The 20526-nt window shown below is 40.8% G+C and overlaps 1 protein-coding gene across 1 annotated transcript; it reads right to left on the bottom strand.

The window, feature by feature from the left end:
- Positions 1-465: 465 nt before the first annotated feature.
- On the bottom strand, positions 466-5778 carry LOC133886696 (protein WVD2-like 4). The gene is made up of 9 exons (XM_062326480.1): positions 5246-5778; positions 4917-5166; positions 4778-4836; positions 4616-4674; positions 4063-4140; positions 3879-3969; positions 3708-3779; positions 3519-3626; positions 466-1218 (listed from the first exon to the last, which is right to left on the bottom strand). The coding sequence occupies exons 1-9, from the start codon at positions 5462-5464 to the stop codon at positions 769-771; spliced, it is 1386 nt and encodes a 461-aa protein (XP_062182464.1). The 5' UTR covers positions 5465-5778; the 3' UTR covers positions 466-768.
- Between the last annotated feature and the right edge of the window lie 14748 nt (positions 5779-20526).

The following is a 20526-nucleotide window of genomic DNA, read 5'->3' as shown; positions in this document are numbered from 1 at the left end:
ATGGAGGCGGTGATGTAGTGTTTTACCTGACAACTTCGGAAAGTTTTTCCAGATGAAAACCTAGTTCTAGTTATTCAAATGGGCAACGACGACATCCTTGATGTCGTGCCCTCCTTGGAGCGTCATTGAGAAGTTTCCTTTCCAAAGTCTTAGGGTGGATGCCGACTTGAGTCCGACTTTGGTCTGTCCCACAACATTGTTTTGACCATCTCTAACCTAATTTAGTTAGGTAGACGGTTAGATGATGCAATGCTCTATACCTAATTTAGTTAGATAGTTTGCCTGTAGTGTTTTGCAATTTCCGCTCGGTTTTCCTTCAATTAACCAAGTAACCTAGCCCGTCGGGCTCATCTAATTAATATAATAAACATCTCCTATTGATACAGTTTCAAAAAAAGGGAGAGCTCATGGAAAACAAACAGAGGTCAAGACAGTTGTTTTCAAAGTTCCCACAGGAGAAAAGGGTAAAAAGGACACGGAACATCAACTTATACCACAAAATAATCCACATGTTGCATTTATGTCCTGCAACAATCCTAGGATGTCCACTGACATACAAATTCAATATACACAAGATTGAGAAATTTAAACATGAACAAATTATCAAGCAATATACATGGCATGCTCAACGACAAAGCTGAAACAAAAAAAAGGATGTCTACTACGGAAACGATAAGACACCATGAGCGATTCAACTTTCAATGAAGCACACACTCTCACTATTCACAGAACTGCAAGGAGGAAATAAATAGCAAAATGTGCAATCAATCAACCATGGACTGGAACCTCACTCGAAGCAACCAATGGGGCGGACAGATCAAGTCCTATTGCTTCTTCGACACCGTGTTCGACAGTGAGCTTCTCTGGAGCACGAGCTTCTGATGGGGGAACTTCAGCTGGGCTGTCCTGCACTTGCGCAACCTTTGCTCTTGAAACCTTAGGTTTCGAGTTCGAGGTTTTTGGCTTTGTAACCACGGGTCTTGTTTCAGCCCTTGCGGTGGCAGCCACTTGGGATGGAGTTTTTGTGACTGATTTCTGAGCAGGTTTCCTAGCAGGAACCCGAGGTTTGTTGTTTTCAAAAACTTCATTTACCTTGCCTGAATTCACTGTGCTCCGTGGGCTCTCACATGATACAGAACCATCTGCTAAAGCAGCAGTAGCAGAACTGGCTGGCTTGTGCCGCCCAAGCTTTGGTGACCTAGCACGCGTTGGGGGGATCTGCAAAAGACCACAACATCAGAAACTTTATTTAGGGGTGCCAAAATTTTGATGTGACAAGACAAACGTGTGCAAGAACAGAATATAATAGAGAAGCTCATCAACATATTCTATACAAACTAGTAGATAAACATACAAGGAAAAACACTCGAACATCAATAAATAAGAAACTGCATTTTAACTACAATGTGAACCCACGCATCAGCCGAGAAATGAGAAATTGTATACTATCCTGAAACATGAATGACTTAAACTAGTAGGAAGAAACAAAGTTGTCAGATGATAACTTCCTGTAAAATGGCAGGATGATTTTGCTAATATACATCTTATGGACAAGAATATGGCTCCGTTTGAACTTTGAAGCCCCATATTAAGGTGCTTCATTAAATACAAATGTCACTAATAATCCCATTACAAATCCCATCTCAATGGAAAATTGGAAATTGACACAAAATAATTTAGGCAATCAAATATATGAATACAGATGGGATACATATATTGGCTACATGGAACTTGTAAGAAATACTTATTATCCAAATCATAATCACTAGAAACCTGGGTCGATCGGGTCGAGGGTCAAGGTCGCAGGACGTGGGTCAACAGTGGCTAAAACTATGGGTCGAAAGGGGTAGTGTTCTCCGGGACGCTTGTTCAGAACATGGGACGTGACCCCAATAAATCCGGGTCAATGACCCCTTTATATAGAAATATATTATAGTAGCTAGATGATACATGTGTTATTCAGTCATACTTATATAATTATACAAGAGTAATCCTAATCAGGACATATATATCAAACAAAAAAGGAAAATAACATTGATGGGCCATTATTATAGACCCAGTTGGTCAGCCCATTAGCCAAACAAAAGCCCCAAGAGCCCACTAAACCAGCTCACTACCTCCTGTTCTTTGCCCTAGCAGCACAGTTTTTCCCTCCCCCCATCGTAGATCACCTGCACAAGGCCACGACTCCACGAGCCGTACAAGCCACCGCCGCCTCTCCTCTCCCACAACTCTTCCCGTGCCTCCGTCTCCTTCCGTTACGAAACAACCCACCCTACTCCAACGAATTTACAAGAGACACCACCTCTTCCTCTCATCCATCTCTCCCCAAACAGCGAGTGGCGATGGCAACCAAGATGGCGACGGCAAGACTTGCAGTGGCATGGGCTAGGTTAGTTCGATCCTGGGGGTGTCTCAGTGGCATCCCGAGTCGACCCCGCCCCTTGACCGGGTCGTTCGAACCAGGGTCGTGGATCGTGGCATCGACCCCAACTCTTGTGACTATGATCCAAATAGTTTGCCAGACAAAACACTGAGACCTATAATAGAAGCCCTAGTTATATAGTAGTTATGTAAGACCCATGATCATTCAGTGTACCAATAAAGGTTTAGGATCACAAATGAAACTTGTAGTGTTGATGTTGTATTGAAATTTGTAAACGAAACAGTACAAATGAAGAAGAACATAATACAGTGGACATAACTTTGATTACATCGCACCACAGTAAGGGGTTGAAAAGTGAAAGTACTTTTCATACAGATAGAGAATACCACCATGCTTAGCAAGCAATTTAATTGTTATATTCAATATTCGGTAATTCAAGTAAGCTGAACTTTTCAACTACGTGTCTACATCCCAAATGTAATCGTGTAATAGGAGTATGACTCAAATCAAGACTATTTATAAATTATAAAGCACTAAACGAAATGCAAAGCTATGTTTACTGAACATACAACTCTGTTGAACTCAAAACACAACTCAAATCACCTAAGCACAGATCATCAATAAAAATGAATGGAGTGATTATGGCAGCAAATAAAATTGAACTCAAAATGCAGCTGCACATCACGGAATACATTTAATCATGCTAGTTTTCTTTTAATTTATTCCGATTCACCACCTCTAACGAAAATCTATTTCAGTTAAATTTCTGGTATCATCCTTATGTACATAGATACAATTATAACAGATTTCTTATTTTCCACTCTCCAGTCTTCACAAGTATACATAGATGTACAAAAAAACCTAAGCATGTCGCAACTAAAACATATTTTCATAGAAATTTCTAGTAATGTAAGGCATAGAGAGACAGTTGGCAATGAGATCAAGAGTTTTACAGATTATTCTTTATCTTGTGACAAATTGATCATCACAATGCACACGGAAACTTATCAAACCATGCTCAATGTAAATCTTTGCTAGTCAAAGAGCTATACAGGATGTACTTGAATCACATGGAACCATTTATTTTAAATATACCAGCAACCTCACTACATCAAGTAAATAAACTCAGTACCTTTTTCAACTCAACTTTAGGAGGCTGCTCCTTGTAAAAGCTTGGCATAGGTGTCGCTTTAAATGTCAGGCTCTTCCTAAGCAGCTTGATCTCAGCCTCTTGGCTCTCCTGTGTATACATTAAATTTCAGAACTGAAACATACAAATATCCCAAAGGTTTTACATATATAATATGAAAGCTACTCTCACCTTAGATTTTTCCTGTAAATTCGTTTGTTCAAGCTCCTTTGCATGGATTTTCTCTTCAAGCTTTTGGAAGAACTGGAAGTAAGGAACAAAGACAGCCCTTCAGTACAAGAAAAGGAAAACTAGACAAAAATATGCATTACTACACATGACACTGAGGAAATTAGTGCCCACCTCCCTCCGCTTCTCAGCACGCTCCTCCAATCTGAAACTAAAACCAGCAGCAGCACTCTTGCGAGCTGCTGTACGGGGAGTATTGGTACTTCTGCAACACAACACCAAATGATAGCAATTAGCATTTTGTATTGACACCACAGGGAATTAAGCAACTATCACTCTATCATGAAGAATGTCTTACGACGTGGTGGAGCGCACATCATCCTCTGTTTTCTCTGGCTGCGTTTGTTTCAATGGTTTGGCGGTGTTCCCCTGTGACCTGTTATCCAATATCAAACATTTCAGGAAAAAGGAAAAGCAAAGACCAAGCCTTGTGATTTATAGAGTTCAAGGGCATATGCCCTGGTCTCATTTTTATTGCAAAGGTGAACTGAGCTTAAGGCGTTACAGTTCAGACGGCTTGAAGACTCATTACATGTCATCAAGAATTTTAACCAACTATAGACAGGTCTGTCAGAAAATAAAATGGAACCAACATCTTAATCCTGCGATGAAAAACTACAGGAATATCTGCACCAAGCTTTGTGATGAAAATATATTGTTTCTTATTGATCAACCAGTGCAACAATACATTGATTAAATCGTTTTTGGCAAGCATCAGAAATGCAATGAAGACCGAAACACCCCTAGTTAATTGTGTGTACTATTTAGAACTGAAGTTGCAATCCTGAAAGAAAAAAAAAAACACAAACACTTGCAACCTAAATCCGGATTGGTAGTAGTCCAGCACTTACTCTTGGAATTCAGGAGAAGCGTCATTTGGAGGCACATCCACTGATCCAGACTTGACAGGCTAAGTCAAAGAAAATTGAACCAAGTCTTACCACAATGCAACTTAAAACAGACAACAAAAATATTGACTTTAAGTAACAGATCACTCAAAGACCGTGCTTTACCAACGACCGGCGAGCAACAGGCGTCCGAGCCGAATTCACCTTATTCTCCACCACCCGTCCTGCAACCAATTCCACCCCAATTCAGTAAACCCGACACCACTCCAACCACTACCCAACCAAAGAGAAAACCCAAGCTAACCAGCTGTCGCTTCTGATCCATTGGCCACCGCACCCTTCCCCTCCGGCTTCGCCTGCTTCGGCGCAGCCGCCACAGCACTGTCCTTCTTGGGGCCGGCTGGCCCAGGCGCCGGGAAGGAGGCGCTCTGCGAAAGAACCCCGGGGAGCTTCTTCCCCTTTGCTGGGGCAGAGGTGGCGGTGGCGGCCACCTTGCCGTTCTGCACCTTCCTCTTCCGCGCCCCGCCGCCGGCTGCGTCCCCGGATCCACCCTTCTGCGTAAGGAACCACCATCATCAGTAACAGATCACTGACCAGTACCGCAGAGGAACCAGAATCCCGCGACTCCCGCACCTTGGTCGGCGCCGTGGCCGGGGCCGGCTCCTCCGCCGCCGCCGTTACGGCGGCCTCAGATCCACCCGCCGCGGCCTCCCCGCCGGCGAGATCCCCCTGACCGCCGCCTTCCCCCTCCGCAGCCACCTCGCCGGCCTTCACGACGACGTAGTCCTCCCCTTCCATCCCATTCGCCGCCGGGGCCGCCGGGGCAGCACCGTCGCGATCGCCGTCCTCCATCCCCACCCACGGGCTCGAGCGGCTCAGATCCGCGCCGAGATCCGGCCTGGACTCTCGGCCCACACAGCCTCCCCCCTGCTGCCACCTACCACCACCGTGGCCGGCGCTCCGCGACGGGGAGAGAAGAGGGCTCAGTGCGGGAGCGTGGGCGCCATCACCGCGAACGGGAGCAGAGGCGCGCGGGAGGAGGAGGCAACCACCTACCCACCCACCTCACTGATGGTGCCGGGCTGGCTGCGGCCGCGGGATGGGAGTGCAGAGGGGAAGTTGCCGAGTTGGTGCGGGGCTGGCCTTGGGAGTGCTGCGACGCGCCTCCGGAGTAAAGGGCGTGGACGGTTCTACCCCTCCCCGTTTTCGGCTGGAGTAGTCGGAAGGAAATTCTAAGACTGCTGTCTTTTTCTGACGTTTATAAATGTAATCCAGAGAAAAGAGGCGATACTGATATGTATAAGGAGAGATTTTTCTGTGGGATTGAGTTTTATAGAATTTTTTTCTGCAATAGCTCGCTGTAGTACTCGTAAGGCTGGCCATATTGGAACACATGGATTTTATAAGATTATCTCTAATCATATTTCCTTCATTTCGTTTTTTTTTATACCTCTTTCTGTTTTTATTTTTTTATTTTTTTTTCTCTAATAATTTTCTTTCAAAGGGATTCGTAAGATAAAAGGAGAGAATCCCGTTGTGAAGAGAGTGATCTTAATAATCTTTTCATGATGAGAAATTGAAAAGAAATTATGGGACGTTGAAGAAAAAAAATGTTTATAAAAAACTTATAGGCGCTGACAGAAATAGGTTGGGATGGTCTGACAAACGGATGGCCGTACCCACGGTACCGTAGAAACGGCTGATCCCGTGTGGCGGAACGTGTCCATCCGAGTTCAAGCAGGCGTTGCGCGGTTGTGCCGTATAAATTTGATCGAAACGGAGGACCGTAGCCAGGATCATCGTCATGGATCTTGCTTACCAGAGTACGAGGCCCAGACTTGTCACGAGTGTTCACCTTCTCTTCGAGATTAAACCTCGTGTAAGAATAATAATACATACACGTATGAATTCATTCAGTAGTTGAACGAATTGATTTTGATAATCCGCTTCAAATCAAGATAGTCAGGGCCGTATATGAGAATTCAAGAGTTGTGCTAAATGTAAAATAAGATACTCAATTAAAAAAATCTTTATGAAATAATTTTTCCAATAATTATGTAATTGTAAGCTAGAATTAATTTAAAAATAATAGGAATTAAATAACATATTCATGCTAAAAGGAGGTGGTCAAACTTGTCATGAGCACTAACACAATATAGGTTGCATACCTCAGCAGGACAACCAACACGACACAACTAGCTAGCAGCGAGAGGAAGAGGACATAGCCTACATCTGTTAGTTTTAGCTGTTCCTTCAGTTCTTGACATGGTAGTAACGTTTGGTTGCGGTCGGTTCCTCAATGTCACTGTTGTTGGTCTCTTCTTCGTCGGATCAGTGATTGTTGTCACCCATACAACATCCGAGACCCTCGTCACTGAGCACTAAGTAGGAGACATGGTTGGCCACAAATAAATTTTTCCCTCTTTTAGATATGGGTTTGCTCCCTTGATTCTTTTCTAGCGATGCTACCAACAGCAGTGTTCCATCTGAAAGCGACCTAGCGAGGCTTTTGTCCCTCCGATACAGATCCGACGGCGGCGATGGCGGCAGTGATGATGACACAATTCCTACTATACATTGGAGGTTAGCCCTTCTCCTCATGTTTGCGAATGGGGTGGAGACATATGCCAACCTCTCTCCCGGGTTCATGTTCCAGTCATCGGCCTTCACACCGACGGCCACGAATGTTGTCTCTGGATCATCACCGTTGGTGCTTCCGTGTGCAGTGGTAACATCTTTTCTTCTTCACTAATGACGAGGAGATGATCGATACTCCTTCAGCAACTTAGATGCACCCGTTGAGACTTCAAGGTGTTGGATCTTGCAGCCATCCAATGTTTGGTGTCTCTCACTGGACTTGGTTCGAGGATTGGAATCTGACTGTGCCGTTCTGTGGCAGCAGAAGCCGGAGTTGAACAAGAAGATGAAGAAAATGAGGTCCTCGATGCCCTTTGCTTGTAATTTCTATTTATTTTGGGGCCTTTCTGTAAAACAGAGATACACTGTTTTCTCCTTCCAATATAGTTCCCTTCACTTCATAAAAAATAGCCGCAAATCAATCAATAAATCTAAAGAGATTAGTGTAACAACAAAAGATGAAGAAAACTATGCAAGTCATTAAAAAAAGAATAAATATATGAGAGAGCGTTGAATGGATCCAGCACCACCAACGGGTTATTTTGGAGAAATAGTGAGTACTACTCTCTGTTCTTAAGTTGTCAAATTTATAAACTGTGACCATTAACATAAAAAAATATTAATATTTGTCACATAAAAATGATAGTAGTATATTTGTCATAGATAATAATTATATTTTAATAACTTTCGATAACACATGTTTAGAAAAGGTTAAAGATATGCATTAGAGACCTTATCTATTTTTAAAGATAACTAAAAAAATAGAGATATTACTTGTTAGGAACATAATTACGAAGGGAGGAATTAATTTTACGTTGATCAAAGGAGCTACGCGGCAGCAAAGCAATGTGATTGAGCGGAGGGAGCCAGAGATGCAAGAGGTAAGAGAGAGAGAGAGAGCAGAGACAGACGCAAGAGCCGAGAGAGACAGAGCAGAGACAGAGAAGCGGGTAAAGTGCTTGGTTGCTTGGGATTAATAGGCCGATGGGAGTAGGTTTAGACTTCGAGTAAAATGCTGCTGCTGTGCCGCTTCACTTGACCCATCATGTTGCTAATTACAATCAAAACTGAGTACTAATTACCGTAATTAGAAACTGCAATTTGGCCCATGTGGTTTTGTGCGGTCGCCCATGTTGCCTGAAGCCAGTGCAAGTGAAACGAGCATGGGATCCACGGGTCGGGATCGGAAGGAAGAGGACGACGAGCAGCGAGAAAGGGCGAGGAGTTCTCTTGGCTTAAGGCCATCTATAGCAGAATCGGTTTCTAATACTATAATATTCTGTAAAACACTGTAGTGCTAAGTATCGAGGAAAGAGAATTGGGTACTTTATATTTGTTGCTACACTGTAGCAACCGCAATACTGTTTATAGAGTTGATTGTGAGTCTGAAAGGAGAAGAAGAAGAGTAATAAAAGGTAGAAAATATAGTAACCGCTGAAGATAGAAAAAATAAAAAAAGTACTATAATAATATAAAAAGATACTATATTAATATTATAAAGAATAAAATTTTAAAATATTTATTGAAGAGAGCCTAACAAACCAAATTGACCCTCAAAAGCGAGGGTATAGCCAGCAAAGCTAAAAACATTGCTAAGGATCCAATCGCACCCTAATTCCCGACGTAGAAGAAACGCTATCTAGCGTGGCCTGGCTGGCTGCCTCTTCCATTGTCGTCGTCCTTCCGAGCAACGAAGGCACGAGGCCGGGCAGGGACGAACAGCGTCAGCGGCCGGCGGCGGCGGCGGCGGCCACTGCCAGGGGGCAATCTCGTCCGCTCGGAGCTGGCAGTGTCCGTCCATACGCACGCAGCTGCTGCGGTCGTTTCCCACCTGCAGCCGTGAGTACGTTGGATCTGGACGGACGGGCAGGCCTCATCAGTCTTCCATGCATCACCGGTGTCATTTTGTCCAGATCCCCGACCGACGATCGCTTTATTTCCCGTTTCTTTGTCGCGCGTATGATTGGCGATACAGTGGCGATCAAGCATACGGTCCAATCAGATAATTGGAGGTATATACGTATAATATAATATTAGCAACTGCACATGTGTTTTGAAATCAATACATAATATAGCAATGCTACAAAGTAAAATAATATAGCATAACAAAAGAGAGATTTGAATATCGGATTTTTTTAAAACAAATATGTGTGGTTAAAAAAGATAACGCAATCGCTATTAATTCCTTGATTTGTGGATAGAGAGATTGAAAGTATTTTTTTAGAAAAACTAAGTATGAATTTGTACGGTGACTGTTTGATTAACTCCAATAAACGATGAAGATCGATCGAATTTATTACAAATTGTGTATTTTTTAGATGTATATATATATACACACATGGGCATACTTCAAATGTTTACATGATCTAGGTTGTAGTGAGGTTCCCGTTTTTGTATGTTTTTACTTCAATATGATCGTCTGATTCCGTTTTTTTTACAATATATTTGGGGTGGCGCCATAGAGGCTCTCGCGGCTATCGGCCTATCTTCTGAAAGAAAAGAAAACACGATATACGTGAGGATTGAAAGAGTCTAGGGCATGGACACACGAAACCAAAAGGAGGTCCACATTTTTTTTCACAAGAAATATCAATGTATGGGGAGTTAATGAAATGGTCCATGGCGATACAAGTTTTATATATAGGAATTGACCGAGAAATTTAATCGTATACTTGAAGCATATCTGTATTCCCGACTAAACATTTGGGCACTATAATATAAAAAGAAAATACACAAATATGTAAATTCAACCAAGCGATATCAAACACATGAATATAATGCTAACTTTGGCGACTGATAAAGAGAAAGAGAGATAGAGATGGATCTTAAAACGAAACCAATAGAAAAGTTATCTGTTATATTAAAAAGAGATGATTTTGATGCTCATGCCCGACTCTAACAAACGAATCTCCTTTAAGCACACGCACGCTTAGGAAAACAACATTCACTAGCCTAAAAAATTCAAAGATAACCATGAACTTGCCGGCCTGTCAAGCTGACGGTATTTGATAGCTAAGCTCGCTCGACCTCCTTCATCCAAATCCATTTGGAGCTTCTGGTAGAAGCTTAGCAATTCAAACTAAATTTTCAATTATTTTTTATTCTTACTAATACAATTCCAGTTCCGCCACGTTATTAAGTGAAACCTAACCATCACTGTATTTTATTAAAGATGTACAATCGAGGTGTGGTTCGTACGTATTGTTGCTTCGTACCCAAGAAATAAGCATTCAGTACTTTAAGATTTTCATATTAGTCGTTTTCGACCGGTACGTGTATTCAACAGAGAGACAATAGTATAGTATTAAGCGCATAGAGTGTATATACATATTACCGTGTGGATCATTTATTTATTTATTATATTATGCTCTAACAACGCAGGAAACTAATCAACCGTAAGGAAATTAAATGAAAAAATAACAAATCATGCCTTTTATTTTTTTCAACGAGACGAGAGTGCCCCAAAATAAGATTAGAAGCTAAACATACCACACATGCTGGTCGATAGTCCGGTGAGAATAATTTTTTTAAGAAAAAAAGGCATATGTTTTAGATCATACCTAATTGATTCTTTTCGTGATTCAAAATCTTAATATTGAAGACAACGCAAATATTTTCGTGAATGAATTTTCCTCCACTTCAGCACTACAACAGTTTCTCTTTACAAAAGAATTCTCAAAGTCATTCATTACAGGACGGAATTCTCTCTTTTCACTTTACGAATCCGAAACTATTAAAGATGATAAAAAATTAAAAAATAAGAATATAAATTAATTAAGAAGGAAACAAAATAAAGAAAAAAATAAGAATATAAATTAATTAAGAAGGAAACAAAATAAAGAAAAAATGGTTCGGGATGATCTTACGTTGGTGATGCAACACGGTGATTCGCCGTGTGGGCCGGAGCGGAGAACGTGGGGGCCGCCGAGCCGAAGCCGACGGGGCCGGGCGCGGGCTCCCTCTCCCAGTCTAGACTCTAGAGCCCTCCAGCCGACCGCGCGCCGGCCGCGCGCCCGTTCGCGCGGCGCCGCTCCCACCCAAACCATGTGCCCCCGCCGCGCGGGGCCACTATGCTCCCGGCCCCGCGGCCGTGCGTGGATCCACCAGCCGAGCCAGCCAAGGTGGCAAGAATAGGATACCGTATCCTGCCATCCTGGCACTTGGTTGATCGACTCACGTTATCATGTGCGCGAACAGCAGCAGATGTGCGTGCAGCTCGATCCGGCCTGATTCGTCCCATGAACGGATCCTGTCCGATCGAGTAAATTTTCAAGCGAGAATTCCTCGAATGCCATAAAAAAAGTTTCAATTCTCTGTATACCACTAAATTTTTTAAAGCTCCTTATATGTCATTTATTTAACTTTGTTTCCTTACTGCCATTCCGTCGGTCTCCCGTCTGAAAAAACTGTGAACGAGGTACTGTATAGACGCAGTGGCTGTCAGTTTATCCAAAAATTAGTAGTCTTTTGTTTTTCTAAAAATCCTAAAATATTTTGTATGTGTTCTATAATTCATGCACAACCCATTTTAATTAGATTCATCTAAAAATTATGTGTATAATTTAAACTAAAATTCTCAAAAAGACTACTTTATAACTTTTAATCATTATTAGGATCTTAAATAAAAATTTAAAAATCTAATAAATTCACTAATATTCTTAATATGTGATATACTAATTTCTAAAAATATTTATAGACCTATGTTATATGGTGAAAAAGTGAGTTTATTTGTAATGCTCTATTTATATGCATATAAAAATAGAGTATTACAAATAAAATCACTTTTTCATCATATAACCCAGGATTAAAAATAATTTTAAAATTAGTATATCATATAATAAGAATATTAGTAATTTTTTCAGATTTTTAGGATTTTATTTGAGGCATTAACAATTGTTAGAAGTTATAAAAGTAATCTTTTTTGGAGAATTTTAGTTTATATTGCACACAGGCTTTTTGAGTGAATCTAATTAAAATAGGTTGCATATAGATTATAGAATACGTACAAATTTTTTTAGATTTTTTAGAGAGACAAAAGACCACTGATTTTTAAACAAACAGTGAGTCGCTGCATATATAAATAGTACCTACGAACAGTATCCCATACAGTGTTTTCAGACCGGAGACCGGACAGAATGGCAGGGAAAGGAACATAGTTAAAATGGATAGCATATAAGGAACTTTAAAAAAAATTAGTGACATAAGAACTTTTTTTATGGTATTCAAGGAATTATTCCAATTTTCAAAGTGTTTCCCTCAACACAAAAACAAATAAATAAGACGTGCTAATTTTAAAGTATATTTTTGCAAAAATATCTTAGGCGACATCTTGTAGCTCCCACCCGTCTTTGGCCATCTCTGGCAGCGTTCCTATCGTCGGATCTGTACCTGTCACCCTCACCACGCTAACCTAGCCGATTCGCACTCCTCCGCCCCACCCTGGTCCACCAACTATCTCCCTCTACCTCATCTTGGCCCACTGACTATCCTCCTCCGTCCCGCCCCCGCTCCTGCCTATTTCGCCGAGCCGACCTGCCTCCCCAAAACCTCCTCTAAAGCCAGTGACGAAGAACACCTTCCCCGAATCAAACTCCTATCGGCGCCCATGTTCACAACACCTAAAATGTAGAAAGTGTGAATAAATAAATAAACCTCTGGTCTTGACTTAAAATGGTGCTAATCACAGCTAACTTGGTTGGTGTAGCGGCGAAGAATGAGACTAGTCTATAATTATGAGGACTGAACCTTCCACTTCGTGCTACCGGGAGTTGGCTCGATTAGCTCCGGCGTCATCACCAGCTGGATCACGATGCGTTAGCAGAGCAGAGCATCTCCGGGTGCACCGAAAACCAAAGGCTAATATCGCCCCCGTTGGGAACGCTGGATCACACGGCGATCGAACCGTCTCGTGTGACGTTCCTGTCTGGCGCAAAATGTTGGGTCACGTTTGTCATTTCCATGCGAATGATACGTAGTGTTCTCGCAGAATATAAATTTTGTCGTGACAGCAGGAAAAGTGATCATGAAAGACGATTCCGTCGGACTACATCGTATGCTAGGCTGGAAATAAAACACAAGACTAGTGAACCAACTTAAGCTCGATTAGACTCGGCTTGATTCCGTGGCTAAATGAGCTGAGCTCGAGTCACCTTTCTAGCTCGGTGGTCAAAGGGAGTCAAGTCTGAGCTAGCTCAAAAACGACTTGGTCACTGCACGCTGCCTCTCTGCCTATCGGCCTGTCGCCTCTCTGCCATCAGGTCCCGCCATCCGTCATCTCTCTAGCTCTCTGCCTATCGGCCTGTCGCCTCTCTGCCATCAGGTCCCGCCATCCGTCATCTCTCTAGCTCTCCACCCTCAAGCCTCAGATCTCGCGGTCCCGCCTCCTTTCCACTCATCGCCTCACCGCCTGTCGCCACCGTGAGTGTGCATAGACGTGCGAATTTTGATCAGATTTGATTTATTGATTTTCTGATTTGAATTGCTATGAGTATGATAAACATACGTCTGGTTAGTCAGTGTTGTATGGATGTTGAAAGTTAATTGACAATAACACTATTGAATGGTATGCTAAGCTATTTCAGTTTGTAGTAGTTTTGGTGCCAAATAATCATAACACATCTTCCGAGTTACCAGTAGTTTTGACTCTTGTCCTCTAAATTAAGTTTTCTTTACATTTTTACTTTTGTCAGGTATCAGATAAGTTTTAGGTATGTTTGGTTGGATTGAGGTTTTTTGATTTTTGGTTAAAAAGTTACTTTTTTTAGCTTTTGGCAGTTAGCTTTTTGTTATTGGTTTTTAAAATAATTTTTTAGCTTCTTAGCACACCAAAAACCAAAAAAGTTCATCTCAACTAATTTCTCAGCATTTAGTTTATTTCCTAAAAAAAATGAGTTTTTCAGCTTTTCAAAAACCAACTCAACAGCTGAGCTATTTAGTTCTGCTTCTAGCTTCTGAGAAGCTGAAGCCAGAATAAGTCAAACCAAGACACAGTCTTAGACTTTTACAGAAGTGATTCTTGTTCTGATTTGAAGACTTATGTTTCCTTTTCAAACAACAGAATGTAGCATTCAATATATTTTGTTGTGTCTGACTGATCGTATCATCTTACATTTATTTGGTTGTTTTCTCTACTTGTTGCCATCCTGACTAAGGATATTGTGCTTATTAGTATGTACTAACACAAGCTTTGTGCATTTTGAGAATGCAAGAAAGTTGTGCTGACTGTGTGATGGTAGTATCATATCTGAATTAGTCTAACATATCAGCATATTAACTTAAATGAGCAGCATATGAATAACACAAAGTAGAGGACTATTATTCATCAGGTTTGTTGGATAACCTATGGTCAAAGAACCTGGCTCGCGAGCCAAGTCGAACCGGCAATGAGCCCAAACCGAGCCAGTATTTCAGCTCAGAGACCTAACCAAACCTAGCCTGACTTGGCTCACCCACATGCAAGCTCGTTCTATCCTATGCCACGCGAATCGTTGCTTGCCGTGGTGTCTCCGTATCCTATCCTGGAGGTTGCAAGCCTGCAATGGCGGCGTCGGAGCGAGGTAAGACATATACCACCATCATGGGCCTCCTCTTCGCTCGTGCATGCTCCTAGCTCTCCTCCTGTATCATTCCACAGTATCAGCACCGGTATCGTTTCGCAGTATTACAAGATCTTCCATTAATGGTTTAAGATAGACACGATATCGTTGCTAGGTTGCCTCGACCCTGGTATCAGCACCGGCATCATAATGTACTTTCGCTTCATACACAACCAAGCAGAAATATTGTAGATATATAGAGTCACAGGCAAAGTGTTATGACTACTGCTCATGTTGCCAAATGGATTCATCCCATCTGTACTCAATACAAGTCTTATATTCCTCACATCTTCTGCAAAAGGCTTCTTATATTTACTATCGATGTTTCTCCACTGCGTAGAATCAGCGTGGTCTCTCAGCATTCCATTATCCTTGCGCTCATCGGCATGCCATCGCATCAGTTCGGCATGCCTTTTGTTCACGAATAAACGCTCCAAACGGTGGACTATAGAAAAATACTACATCACCTTCACAGGACGCATTTTATTCTTTCCTTCACCATCGATATCATCACTGTCACGCTTGTACCGTTCTGCACCACAGACGAGACACGTTTGCATGTTTGCATGCTCTCCACGATACAACATGCAATAGTTTGGGCATGTATGTATTTTCTGTATTTTCAACCCCAATAGGCATACAACCTGCTTGGCCTGTTACATGTTTTCCGGCAGCATATTTTCTTTTGAAAGCAATTTCTTCAAGAACAGTAACAACTCTGCGAAGTTTGTATCAGATCACCTATTACTTGCCTTCAATTGCAACAGTGAAAGCACCGTATGCAACTTTGTGTGCTCTTTTTTTAGCTCAGGAACAACGGTATTTTAAAGTCCTCTAATACGCTGGAACTTTTGAAACTCTCTTTCATTGTTGAATTTCTCCTCCCTATCGCGCAACATCTGCTCCAGATCATCGACGTCGGCGTCGGCTAACATCTCCTCTAGATCATCATCGGCCAACGTATCTCCGGCAGGCGGTATATTGGTGCACATGTCTTCGTCTTCTTGTTCAATGTATTGCCCTTCCTGTACGATCTCAGCTTTACCGTGCTCGGTCCAACGGGTATAGCCAGACATAAGGTCTCTTGGCATCAAGTGGGAATGTATCTGCTGGGTGGTGGAGAACTGCTTCTTGTTCTCGCAATTGACGTATGAACAACACATGTATTGAGACTGTGTATTTGACTTGTGTGTTACGGCTTGTACCAAGAAACAATCCACGTCGTTCTTGTACTCTGCGCTCACACGACTCGCATCATACATCTATCTTCTGTCTATCTACAATTTTATCATTATTGTAAATCCAAATTCATAACATCTAGAACATTTGCGATTAACAATAATTAAATTACCTTGTCATCTCCTACCGGTAATTGGTCTGGGTTGGAGGAGCCGCCTTTTGTATGCTTTCGCTTTCGCTTTCGATGAGTATTTGTTGGTGCCATCCCTAGAATTTTTTTTTATTATTGAACACCTCATCTATGACTCATTAAAGAAACATAAAAAATAAATATGCTCATACATAAATATAATTATATCTTGTACATACCTAAATATCATGGTGAAATTTTTTAATTCATTAAAAATCAAAATAAATACGCTCATACCTAAAGTTTCCATATTGGGAACATGCTAATTAATTAAAATAGAAAAAATATAATTGGAGCTTTCTACATACCTAAATAGCATAGCTAATTTTTCCAATTCACTAAAAATCAACCATAAATATGCTCATACCTAAAGTTTATATACTGGAGCTTGCTAATTAATTAAAATATAAAAATATAATCAGACTTTGTTATATACCTTAATATCATGGCTAAATTTTCTAATTCATTAAAAACCAATAATAAATATGCTCATATATATAGCTAATGTAAATCAATAATAAAAACATTTTTCACCATAATTGAAGCTTTCATATCATAAATGAGGTATAATTACATCTACATTGTCTCAAAGCATCATGGCCATAGGTTCATCTCCATTATTTTAAAATCTAGAGCAATTTAGTAAATAAAATTCAAATAGAAATGGATTGGAGATGAAGTTACACACCTTGGAAGACCTAGGGAATGAGGATTCCTCAAAATTTTGAAGCCACCAAGATCTTATTGAGCAAAAATGGTCGTCATCGAGCAAGAACAGAGCTCCTCTCTGTTGTGCTCGTGCTTGCGGAAAGGGAGGACGACTTTTATATAGCCAGAACATCATTGCTGGCCCATTTAACCAGCCGGCAGTGATGTTATGCTATCACTGCCGGTCGGTAGATTAAGCCAGTAGTGATGAGGAAGCAGAGCATCACTACCGACTCAATTCATCCATCGACAGTGATGACCCTTATCACTGTCGATTAATAAGTCATGATGGCTGATTCTTCCTGCGCGGTTTATGAACTAGCAGTGATGAGCCGCCATATAAAATCAGTTCTGCAGTAGTGATACCGTGCAGATCACGCCCTTGACCCATTCCACTCTTATTTTCATCCTAGGTGGTAGTGGTAATTCTAGCAACTAGTCTATGCCAAGCTATACGCTTGTTCCCTACAAAAGCTCTACCAAAGGAGACATTGAGAAGGAATTAAATTTAATACTTATAATATTGTAGTTTTTTTTTTGAACAATGTTATAAAGCACTGGATACTGCTCGCAAAGGAGGCAATTACCGATCCATTTAAGTTGAATTTTGAAGGATAACAAACTAAGAAATAGCCCTTTGTGCTAATGAAGCCAAACAAAAATGTGAATCGTGTGGCATCTTTTTCACTTGAGATATATTTTTTTTACTTCTTAGATACTTATTTCTAAGAAGATTTTTTCACACCCTCTCTTTGTTTATAAGCTTAAAAAATCATTTACTAAGGAGATTTCTAAGAAGATTTTTTCACACCCTCTCTTTGTTTATAAGCTTAAAAAACTATTTACTAAGAAGATATATATTACGAGGTTTTGAATACTCAAACCACCTTGATCTTTAGGCTAGCATAATATAATTACATTTAGTCTGTCTATACTTCTTTTTTTCAGACATCACTCTGCTCAAGTAATATGGGCCTTTAATAGTCTAGTTTTTTGAGGATTATCTCAACCAAACGAAGCCCAACTTGGCGGTGGCCGCTTGACCACACAACCATTTAATAAGGAGACATCTATTCTGAATATCAGGTTTTGAATACTAAAACCACATTGATCTTTGGGCCAACATAGTGTATGTTTCACTTAGCCAGTCTATACTTACTTTTTTAATATCACTCCGCTCAAATAATCTAGAGCTTTAATAGTCTAGTCTTTTTAGGATTCCCTCGACCAAACGATGCCTAACTTGGTGATGGTCACTTGGCCACACAACCTCAGCCGCTTGATCACGTCTCACCAGCGATCCATGCCTGTATCTTGGGCCTAGACTGAAGGCCGAGTAGCACATGGAATTGGCTGCTTGGTTTAAGCAAGGAGGCTAGCCAGCCTACCGGATACGGATGCAAGCGGATAGCCCACTAGCTCGTATAAGAGCTCGTATGCTTTTTCATTTTTTCACCTATTAGTACAAAAGTGGATGCAAAAATATAACACCAACCTCCCGATGAAGTTCACCTTGCCGACCGGCCTACATGTCATGGCCGCCTGGTAAAGTTTCATGGGCATATTCCGCACGCAAGATCAGGCCCTCCACGCGAGAAGGACAACCGGCCTAGGTGACTTGGCCTGTTTTAGTTAGATTATACCATCCGCTTTTTAAAATCTGACCCTCTTTTTTACCATAATCTACAATCTACCTCTAACTAGCTTTTTACAGATGATTTTAGAAAAAAATAAAAATACCCATCCAAACATCATGTAATTACCCACCAATACCATTATATTCCCCGAAACGTTTTCTTTCGGCCTTCTATTCTACCATCGCCTTCGGCTTTTTCTCGATCTCCCATCGCCAAACTCCACCCTCCGGAGCCACGCTGAATTTGTCATCAATTTTAATAGGTGTCACCTTTCTGTTATTTGTGGAAGTGTTAGATAGTATCAATCTACTTGTAGCATAAATTATCAAACCAAGAGATCCAGAGTTCAAGACAGTGCATTCTAGACTTGAAGATTTGTGTTTTTCGCCGCATTTCAATAATTACATAGGTGTAATAGATGGCACACATACACCTGTTATTGTGCCTTAGTCAAAACTGGTTGCCCATGTGGGATGCCATGGATATTTCACTCAAAATATGTTAGTGGTATGTGACTTTGATATGAGGTTTACCTTTGTTGTTGTCGGGTGGCCTGGCTCAGTTCATGACATGAGGGTGTTTAATGATGTACTACGGAAATATGGTAATAAGTTTCCACACCCTCAACAAGGTATAGTTGCACATTAGCTCATTATCATCTTATTTACCACATTATCGCAACTGTTGCTCATATGACATTTTTTTCTTCATAAAAATACTATCTTATTCGGATTATCCTAATTGAGTGGGTTTTCTAGCTCCATACAAAGAGGAGAAGTATCATTTACTGGAATTTCGACAGGGTTCACGTCCTAGTGGTACAAAAGAAATATTTAACCATCTACATCTATCGCTACGTAATGTAATCGAACGATCATTTGGTGTTTTGAAGATGAAATGGAGAATATTATTGGACTTGCCAAGTTATCCTATGGTTAAGCAAACAAAAATAATTATTACATGCATGGTTCTTCACAATTTCATTCGAGACAGTGATTTGAGGGATCAAGACTTTGAGATCTGTGATCAAGATGAAAACTACATTCCAAATGTTGACCAACAATCTTCTTCTTAAGGAGGTGAAAGCAATGTATTAGGAGGCGAAGATGGAGATATGAATGCATTTTGTAATAATATTGCTAATGCTTTGTTTTCTATGAGAGGGTAGATTGACCATTCGTGTTGTAATATTTGCTATTTTAGATGATTTTTATTACTTTTGTGTTTATTTATAAGCTCAAAAAGACTTCACCAACTACGCATGCATGTTGATTTATTTTAATCCAACCACATGCATGATGATTATTGCTGGTTGCTAGATGAAGGAGAACAATAATGCCAGTGCAAGGGCATGCATGATGCCTCAACGATACAATCTCAACGTGCATGCATGACCACTTCAATGTGAAATATCGCATAGCTAATTTAATTTCAATTCGTGTCTGATCTGCATTAAAAAAAATATATTGTGCTCAAAATATACAATGTAAAAAATATTAAATAGATATAAATATACACTCAGAAAAACTAAGAATATTATGGACATTACGTAATCAAAGCAAACATCCAACCCACCTCAGAATCTAGGATGCCAAACAACCCTCAGCTTTTGAACCTTAGCTTTTTACAATCCAATTTTTTAAAATCTACAATTTAAAATCTGCTTTTCAGAATTCAAAGTTAAAATAAACAGGCCCTAACTCAATGAGGTTGGGTGTGCGCACGCCGGCTGCCGCCCCGCCATCTCCTTCATGGCGCAGGCCCTTCAAGACGACTACACTTGCCAATTGTCCACAAAAACTACAGTAATAATAGATTGGCCATAGGTGAACATGTGCAAGCTTTGCTGCCTGCTCTGTTACATAATTATCAATAATCCGACACCAGAGCGAGCCTAATGACTATTAAGCTTCAGCTCATCAGCATGCAAAGAATATATAATGATCCTTTTCGAGAATACGAAGAACA

Source organism: Phragmites australis, chromosome 12, assembly GCF_958298935.1.
Source record: "Phragmites australis chromosome 12, lpPhrAust1.1, whole genome shotgun sequence".
NCBI lineage: Eukaryota > Viridiplantae > Streptophyta > Magnoliopsida > Poales > Poaceae > Phragmites > Phragmites australis.
The sequence above is the reverse complement of the archived record's forward strand: the minus strand, read 5'-3'. Positions and strand labels throughout refer to the sequence as shown.